Below are 9,446 nucleotides of genomic sequence, written 5' to 3'. Positions count from 1 at the left end.
CAACACCACAGTTCAAAAGCATCAATTCTTTGGCGCTCAGCCTTCTTCACAGTCCAACTCTCACATCCAAAGAAATCATTTTACATGCTGTGACCAAATCCTATCAATCATACTTCCCTTCCCTCAAAAAATATGAATAATATGAATTAATAATAAGAATAAACTTTAGGTGTTATATATGTTTTAATTCTAAGCTAGATTTTTACATTTCTCTGTGATCTGTTTAGAGATGAGGGGAGGATTAGAGATTATCTGAGTCATTTTCTGTGATTCTATAAAAGGTGAACCCAGTTTACCTGTTTATTTTCACAAGACTCAGGCCTTATATTATTTCCTGGTTCCAAAATTGCAAACTTTATCAGGAACTTCACCATTCAAGATCTTAAATGGTGAGAGAGAGAGAGAGGATGAGAGAGAGAGTCTAAATGTTGGTCAAATAGCCATTACATAAAAGAGCCCCTTAAAGATTTCTTGGATGTGAGTTTGGGATGAGTAATCTCAGAATGTAAATTGGTATAGTCACTGTAGAAAATAGTATGTAACTGCCTTAAGAAACAAAAAAGAGAGCTACCATATGACCCAGCCACCCCACTCCCAGGTATATGTGCAGAAAAAATGAAAACTCTAATTCAAAAAGGTATATATACCCCAGTGTTCATAGAAGCATCATTTACAATACCCAAGACATGGAAACAACCCAAGTGCCCGGCAACACACAATTGAGACTTAGAAGGTGTAGCAAATATGTATAGAATGGAAATTTACTCAGCCATAAAAAGAATAAAATACTTCCATTTGCAACAACATGGATCGACCTAGAGAATATATTTAGTGAAGAAGATCAGATAGAGAGAGACAAATATAGGATACCCTTTACATATGGAAAGTGAAAAATAATACAAATTAATCTATATACAAAACAGAAACAGACTCAGACACAGAAAAACTTATGGTTATCAAAGGGGGAGGGAAGGGGCAAATTAGAAGTCTGGGATTAACAAACTGCAGGCATAAAACAGATAAGCAACAAGGATCTACTGTATAGCACAGGGAATTATATTTAATACCTCGTAATAACCCATAATGGAAAATAATATGAAAGTATGTATATATATGTATATATATATAAAACTGAATCACTTTGCTGTGCACCTGAAGCTAATACAATATTGTAAATCAACTTTACTTCAGTTTAGAAGAAGGGATATTGAGGTTGGTGAAAGTGCAGTATTGTTTCATTTTATTAGCCCCAAGTTATTGACATCCATTTTTTGTATTTTTATGCCTTAAAAGTTTGTGTCTTTCTGAAAATGTTTTTTTTTCCTGAATCCCCAGCATACAGTAGGTGCTCAATAAATATTTATTTTGTATAAAAGCATTCAGTGACTGTTGCAAGATTTTTTGTCACTTCAGTATTTTGATGACATAACCAAACTCTTTTCTAACAATTTCACCTTAAATGTAAAATTTTCAATAACTCTAGATATTATACTTGTTCAATATATGAGATGAGAGAAGACATCAATGCTGGAAGGTGGAGGAACTGGAGACATAAGAAATTAACAATTTAATTGAGATGGATTCTCAAAGCTTTTAGTGTTCATTGTTTCATTTAGCTTTTCTAATCTGGGCATCCTATCTGCAGCATGTTGCCACATTTGTTTTTTTTTCTCCTATGAAAATTAATCTAGGTTTTTTTTATTGATGAAATGTTATGAACAATGTTAAAATACACTTCATTTTGAAATATTCCCACTGGGTTTGCAAATCAGAAATAATTTTTTTTCTCTTAATAAAAACATTTCTAGACTACAAAGGCATTTCTTCCTGAGATGATGAAGAATAATCATGGCCATATTGTCACTGTGGCTTCAGCAGCTGGGCATACTGGGGTCCCCTTCTTACTGGCTTACTGGTATGTGAACATGTGTTTTTTTCATTGGTTCCTGTGCTTAACTTGAGTGTGATTTCTTGAGTGTAATGAGGACTATTGTTAACAATGATAGGCTTTCCTGGTGTCTCACATGGTAAAGAATCTGCCTGCAGTGCAAGAGCCCTGATTTCAATCTCTGGGTTGGGAAGATCCCCTGGAGAAGGGAATGGCAACCCACTCTAGTATTCTTGCCTGGAGAATTCCATGGACAGAGGAGCCTGGCAGTCTTCAGTCCATGGGGGGCACGAAAGAGTCAGACACAACTGAGCAAGTAACACACAGACTTCCAGTGTTACTGAAATAAGCAGAAGGAGTTGTACAAAGTCTCTTGCACAACAGCCTTATCAATCATTAATCCTCTCCTAGGCTGACCGTTTGAGAGGTGGCTGCAGGGAAATTATCCAATAGGAAGCCAAGTGCTTCAAGCATTTCTCATCCCTTTTAGCAGCAAGGAATTAAAATGAGGGCAGGATTTTTACAAGATGAGAAAAGTTAATATTAATCATTTTAATAAAGTAATTTTGGGGAAACTAACCATTAGAAAGAGAGAATATAATCTGGGATTCCAAATTAAAAACATCCAGACAATGAAATTGTTGTAAAAGTGAATTTTAATAGTTCTTCTAAAAACCCATGCTATGTAGTAACTAAGAAGTTACTATAACAAGTAGAGCACAGTAATGGTGTGCTCCCCCATGTGGAGAATTGATCTGTGAGGTCATGATAGCCATGGTCATCCTACTGGTTGCAGGCACCCTGTTGGCTGTTAGCTGTTTCTGTATGTTAGCAAATTATCACCCTTTAATGTTGAATTATGACCATGTAGGTAAATAGATATTGCTCAAATTTGTTTTCTACCAAACAAATGTGCTCTTTTGTTTGTATCTAAATACAATTAGATACAATTGTATCTAATCAATTATCTATCAATTGTATCTTAGATAGAATTAAGTATCTAAATTTTAGAAGTAACACAGATGTAGTTGTAAATGTAGCCATATATATGTGTATAAATATGGGATTTCCCTGACAGCTCAGTTGGCAAAGAATCTGCCTGCAATGCAGGAAACCCTGGTTCAATTCCTGGGTTTGGAAGATCCGATGGAGAAGGGATAGGTTACCCACTTCAGTATTCTTGGGCTTCCCTTGTGGCTCACCTGGTAAAGAATCTACCCGAAATGCAGGAGACCTGGGTTCGATCCCTGAGTTGGGAAGACCCCCTGGAGAAAGGAAAGGCTATCCACTTTAGTATTCTGGCCTGGAGAATTCCATGGACTGTGTAGTCCATGGGGTCACAAAGAGTCAGACACAACTGAACGACTTTCACTTCACTTCACTTCAGGCTCTGGTGGATAACTTATTTTCTTATGACATATAAACATATGAGCCTAGCAGCAGAACCTGAAACTATCTTTCATCAAGGGAGTGCTGCTGCTGCTGCTAAGTCGCTTCAGTCGTGTCCGACTCTGTGCAGCCCACCAGGCTCCCCCGTCCCTCGGATTCTCCAGGCAAGAACACTGGAGTGGGTTGCCATTTCCTTCTCCAGTGCATGAAAGTGAAAAGTGAAAGTGAAGTTGCTCAGTCGTGTCCGACTCTAGCGGCCCCATGGACTGCAGCCTACCAGGCTCCTCCGTCCATAGGATTTTCCAGGCAAGAGTACTGGAGTGGGGTGCCATCGCCTTCTCCAGCTAGGGGCTAATTACTTCAAAAGAGACAGTATGTAGTCTAGGCACAATAGACCTGTCCTGTGACTGCTTTAGCAGTATTTCATCTTTTTTTAAAAAAACTCAAGTCAAGGTTATATTTATTTCTAAAACTATTAGAAAATAAATATATACCAACAGAGAAAGAAAGAAAATGTAGATGAACAACAGAACAAAATAAAAATCACTTCTCTTGCCATTGCCTAAGAACAACCAAGCAGTCTGTGGATATGGTTAGACTAATTTTGCAAATTTGTTTGTTCTTTTTGTTCATCTATAAACTCTAGCTGATATATTTTGTCAATTCATATAGTCAATTTATAAGCATGAAAGTTACCAGTATGGAAAGACATGCCAAAATTGAGTACTAATCATTAGCTTGTAATGGAATGTTATTCAAAAGAATAATTTGGAATAAGAAAATATTAATTAAGGTTATTGATAGTAAGAAGAAATTTAGTGGGCTTTCCTGCTGGCTCAGATGATAAAGAATCTGCCTGCAATGCAGGAGACCTGGGTTCAATCCCTGCCTGGGTCAGGAAAATCCCCTGGAGAAGGGAATGGCTGCCCACTCCAGTATTCTTGCATAGAGAATTCCATGGACAGAGGAGCATGGAGGGCTACAGTCCATGGGATCACAGAGTCAGACACGATTGAGCAACTAATGCTTTCACACACACATAGTGCAGTAAAAAATCCACTCACTGTTAGCTTTTATATATATATATATCTATAAACAAGTTCATTCTGAAGTTCAAAAATATAAAATTCCTTCAACACACTCAAGATAATTATGAGTTTTAATATATTTCTGCACTTTTGGTTCACTTCAGAAAAATCAGAAAAAACAGTTTAGTAGAAGAGAAAAGAAGAATATTTATTGATAATCTCACCACACAGAATAATCTCACCACACAGAAATAACCATGTATTTAATGTAGAAATACAGTCATACCTTGAAAAAGATATACATACATAATCTTTTTTTTAAAGTGAACATTTTGCATTTGAAATATATATATGCAACATCATTTTCAGTTTTTGTTGGATAATTTATTTTTCTAGATTCTTTCAGTTGCAAGGAACACAAAATGTATACTGCCTCAGACCAAAAGAGGAGAAATCTTACGCAGGCTCTCTGTTGCCAAGAATGGCTACCAGCCTTGCTGGAATAATATCTTTTCAACTCCCAAGTCTAGCATCAGTGGGGAAAAGCCATACCTCCCAGTGTTCTAGTCCTGGAGTTCACTCTTAACTAGACCAACGTGGATCCAACTGCTGAACTAGGGTGTAAGCCAGCAAAATCAAAGCCATCTTAGCAGAATGAGGGAATATGAATGCTGACAGAGGCAAAAACAGCCTCTGTCCACTACAGACATTTTCAGCTCTTTCCAACTATTCGCCTTCATGAACCGGATACCCCAGGGACTGTCCTTGACTATACATCTTTAGAAACATGATTGTTTATTTCCTTGGGATAAGTAATTAAAAGAGAAATTACTGACTCTAAGAGCATAGCATAGATAGATAGATAGTTAGATAGAATTTTTTTTTTTTTGGCTGTTATCTCATGGCATGTGGATCTTTGTTCCCCAGCAAGGGATTAAACCTGCACCCCATGCAGTGGAAGCACAGAGTCTTAACCACTGGACTGCCAGAGAAGTCTCAAGCATGGCATATTTTTTTAATGAATTTTATACCTTTTGCCAAATTGTCTTCCAGAAAATGCTGCCAACTAACCTGTACTTTGGAAAACTGCCATTTAGCCTATACTTCAGAAATTCTGTTGAAAGTTCTCTCACTTTTTTTTCTTAAAGCTGAGACATATGACTTAAAATTATTTCCAGTCCAATTCTATAAAATGAAAGTATTTTGTACATTGAAAACAACTCAAACAAAAAATTTCCTACTATCCTTACTGTTACTCCTAGGCACAACTTTTATCTTGTATTTATTTTGTATTTATCTTGTATTTTGTATTTATCTTGTATTTATATTAATTACCCCTGAAAGGATAAAACATTTCATATACATATATCTATTGGTTTTTGGGGGCTTCCCAGGTGTCACTAGTGGTAAAGAACCTGCCTACCAGTGCAGGAGATGTAAGAGATGCATTCGATCCCTGGGAAGATCCCTTGGAGCAGGGCATGGCAATCCACTCCAGTATTCTTGCCTGGCAGGCTATAGTCCATAGAGTCACACAGAGTTGGACAGTCGACTGAAGTGACCTAGCACTCGTACACATTGGTATTTTTATTTTGTAAATTTTCTGCTAATGCCCTTAGATATTTATCCATTCGAATATTGTCTTATTCATTTGACTTCCTCAGTGGCTCAGTGGTAAAGAACCCACCTGCCAATGCAGGAGATGTGGGTTCGATCCCTGAGTTAGGGATCTTGCCCTGGAGAAGGGAATGTCAACCCAATCGAGTATTCTTGCCTGGACAGAGGAGCCTGGCAGGCTACAATCCATGGGATCGTAAAATGGGTCAGACATGACTGAGCATGTTCATTCATTTATAAAAATTGTCCTTTATTCACCTAATTCTTATGTCACCCTAATCCTTGTCCTATAAGTTGCAAATGCTTTACCAGTTTGTCATTTACCTCTTAACTTGGTTGTTGTTGTTTTTGTTTAGTCACTAAGTCAATTTCCCAGGCAAGAATACTGGAGTGGGTTGTCATTTCCTTCTCCAGGGGGTCTTCCCCACCCAAGGATCAAACCCGAGTCTCTTACATCTCCTGCACTGGCAGGCAGATTCGTTACCACTGGTGCCACCTGGGAAGCCGTTAGCTTGGTTCCGAGCTGATGTAAGTTTCGACTATATCATATTAGAGGTCTGATTTGCTGCCCAAATTTAAAGCCTAATTCCACCACTTTGTTTTTTGTCTTTGGTCAAGTTCTATAATTCCACCTCTACCTAAGTTTCTTTTTTGGGAAATAGATATCATAATAGTATCGGTTTCACAGAATTGTTGTTAAGGGATTAAATCAAATAATGCATCTGAATAACTGAGGTCAGTGTCTGGCATATAGTAATCAATTTTAGATACGATTATTTTTGTTTCTGTTGTGTACAGAAGATTTACATTTTATGTAATTGAATCTAGCAATCTTTCTTTTAAGCCTTCAATAAATGTCTAAGCTTCAGGAAAAAAAGGATAAAAGAGAACTTTCCACAGCTTTCTGTTTTCCAAAGCACAGGTTAATTGGCAAGAATTTGCTTTGTATAATTGCTAATCTGTACAGGCTTAGAGAAAAGCAATCTATCTAGTAATTAATGGTACTGAATTATACACTTAAACATAATTAAAATTGTAAATTTTATATTAAAAATATTTTGTGTAATTTTTTTAATTAATAAAATAATATTCTAAAACCCATTGAATTGTATTCCTAAGTGAGTGAATTATATGGTATGTGATTTTATATTTTTCAGTAATGCTACTTTCTCTAAAAACCTAGGTGGAAAACTAATGTCCATTTAAAATACGGAAAATTTCCTTCTCTTTCCAAATGAAGGCACTATGATGATAAGAATTGCTTTACATTTTGATTTATTCACTTGAAAAATATTTACTGAACACCTATTGTAGGCCAAGCACTGTGCCAAGCCCTGGGGATTCACTGGAGAGCAAAACAGTCATAGAGATTATTATAGAGAAGGTATGGGGTCAGACATTTAAAAAATTCATCCAAATGAATATTTAATTACAAATTCAAGATGTGCTTCATGGAAAACTGAAGATTACTGTATGATGGGGAAATAATTTAGACTAGGGTTTCGGAAATGCATATTTGAGGAAGTCAAGCTAAGACTTAAAGGAAGAACAGGACTTATCCAGGAGAATTTCCCAATAAATTTCATGACATGTTGTAGTAAATAATGAACAGCCTATAGTGACATTACATTTTAGGGAAACAGCAACAACAAAAACAAGCACCCTACCAATTTTCTTAACAAGACATTTAAGCCTACTCAGTTCTCTGATAAATGCTGAGATGCAGTAAATGCTTCTTTCTTAGACTTAGCTGTTATTTGCTGTTTTAGTTGCTAGTGTGTCCGACTCTTTTGTAACCGCCTGGACTGTAGCCTGCCAGGCTCCTCTGTCCATGGAACTTCCCAGGCAAGAATGCTGGAGTGGGTTGCCATTTCCTTCTCCAGGAGATCTTCCCAACCCAGGGATCGAACCCACGTCTCTTACATTGGCAGGCGAGTTCTTCAGTGCTGAGCCACCTGGGAAGCCCTCTGAGACTTTACTGTGCCCATCAGTTTGCCCGAGGGTCATCCAGAATGCAGATTCTAATTCAGCGGGTCCTGGCCAGGCCTGAGATTCAGATGTTGCCCATGCTGTTTGGCAGAGCACCACACTTAACTAAGGAAAACAGACATCTGAGTTAAATAGATGTAGCCGCTTTCTTGAATTATTTTATGAACTCTGTTTATTTTCAGTTCAAGCAAGTTTGCTGCTGTTGGATTTCATAAAGCTCTGACTGAAGAATTGAGTGCCTTAAAAAGAACCGGAGTCAAAACAACATGTCTCTGCCCTAATTTCATAAACACCGGCTTCATCAAAAACCCAAGTACCAGGTAAGCTGAGGCAAAAATGGAGACAGAAGGATTGGTGGTTGCTATGACTATCAACCATTCTATAGGTTTTCCTAAATATTTTAATCCTTAAAACATCTCATATTCGAGGCCCTTAGCTCATCTCAGTTTCAGCTTCTGTAGACTATGGGAACATATAGAGAAAGAGAGAGAATGTATATAAACAGATGTGAATGACACAGTGAAGTTGCTTAGCCTTCCTTTTTTCTTCGCTTGGGTGGTGGTTCTCAGACTTCAGTACTTATACCTTTCTCTAGGAGTACTGGGAACCATGCAGGGGTCCCACCCCCAGAGTTGTGCATTTCTTCATTTTGGTCGGGATAGAGTAATGGTGGGGCAGGGAGCCTGTATATTTAACAAGCATCATAATTAGTTCTTTTTTTATTTTTTAAAAAATATTTATGCATTTACTTTGGCTGTGCTAGATCTTACTTGTGGCACGTGGGATCTTCCTCCTTTGTTGCATCATGCAAACTCTTAGCTGTAGGATCTAGTTCCCTGATCCAGGATTGAACCCAGGCCCCTGCATTGGGAATTCAGAGTCTTAGCCACTGGACCTCCAGGAAAGTCCCACATCATAAGTAATTCTGATAGAGGTGACCAGTACCAGTGTTAAAAGAAAAAAAACCTTTCCTTTGGTAATCTAGAGATCATCCTTCAAATAAGTTCAGTTCAGTTCGGTCTCTCAGTCGTGTCTGACTCTTTGCAACCCCATGGACCGCAGCATGCCAGGCCTCCCTGTCCATCACCAACTCCCGGAGTTTACCCAGACTCACGACATTGAGTCGGTGATGACATCCAACTATGTCATCCCTTCTCCTCCTGCCTTCAATCTTTCCCAGCATCAGGGTCTTTTCCAATGAGTCAGCTTTTCACATCAGGTGGCCAAAGTATTGGAGTTTCAGCTTCAACATCAGTCCTTCCAATGAACACTCAGGACTGATCTTTAGGATGGACTGGTTGGATCTCCCTGCAGTCCAAGAGAGGCTCAAGTGTCTTCTCCAACACCACGGTTCAAAAGCATCAATTCTTCTCCGCTCAGTTTTCTTTATAGTCCAACTCTCACATCCATACATGACTACTGAAAAAACCATAGCCTTGACTAGATGGACCTTTATTGACAAAATAATGTCTCTGCTTTTTAATATGCTGTCTAGGTTGGTCATAACTTTTCTTCCAAGGAGTAAACGTCTTTTA

At 38.0% G+C, this 9,446-nt stretch overlaps 1 protein-coding gene across 1 annotated transcript in view; it reads left to right on the top strand.

Annotated features, from left to right (window-relative positions):
* HSD17B11 (hydroxysteroid (17-beta) dehydrogenase 11) overlaps positions 1 to 9,446 on the top strand; it is a 50,063-nt gene that overhangs the window by 16,481 nt on the left and 24,136 nt on the right. The window contains exons 4-5 of the mRNA XM_010833783.1: positions 1,809 to 1,915; positions 8,094 to 8,231. Of these exons, the coding sequence (XP_010832085.1) occupies positions 1,809 to 1,915; positions 8,094 to 8,231 (245 nt within the window). The remainder of the gene's footprint in view (positions 1 to 1,808; positions 1,916 to 8,093; positions 8,232 to 9,446) is intronic.

This window comes from Bison bison, unplaced genomic scaffold (genome assembly GCF_000754665.1).
Source record: "Bison bison bison isolate TAMUID 2011002044 unplaced genomic scaffold, Bison_UMD1.0 scf7180017863888, whole genome shotgun sequence".
Taxonomy (NCBI): Eukaryota; Metazoa; Chordata; class Mammalia; order Artiodactyla; family Bovidae; genus Bison; species Bison bison.
Note: the sequence above shows the minus strand (reverse complement) of the source record. Positions and strands in the feature narration are given on the sequence as shown.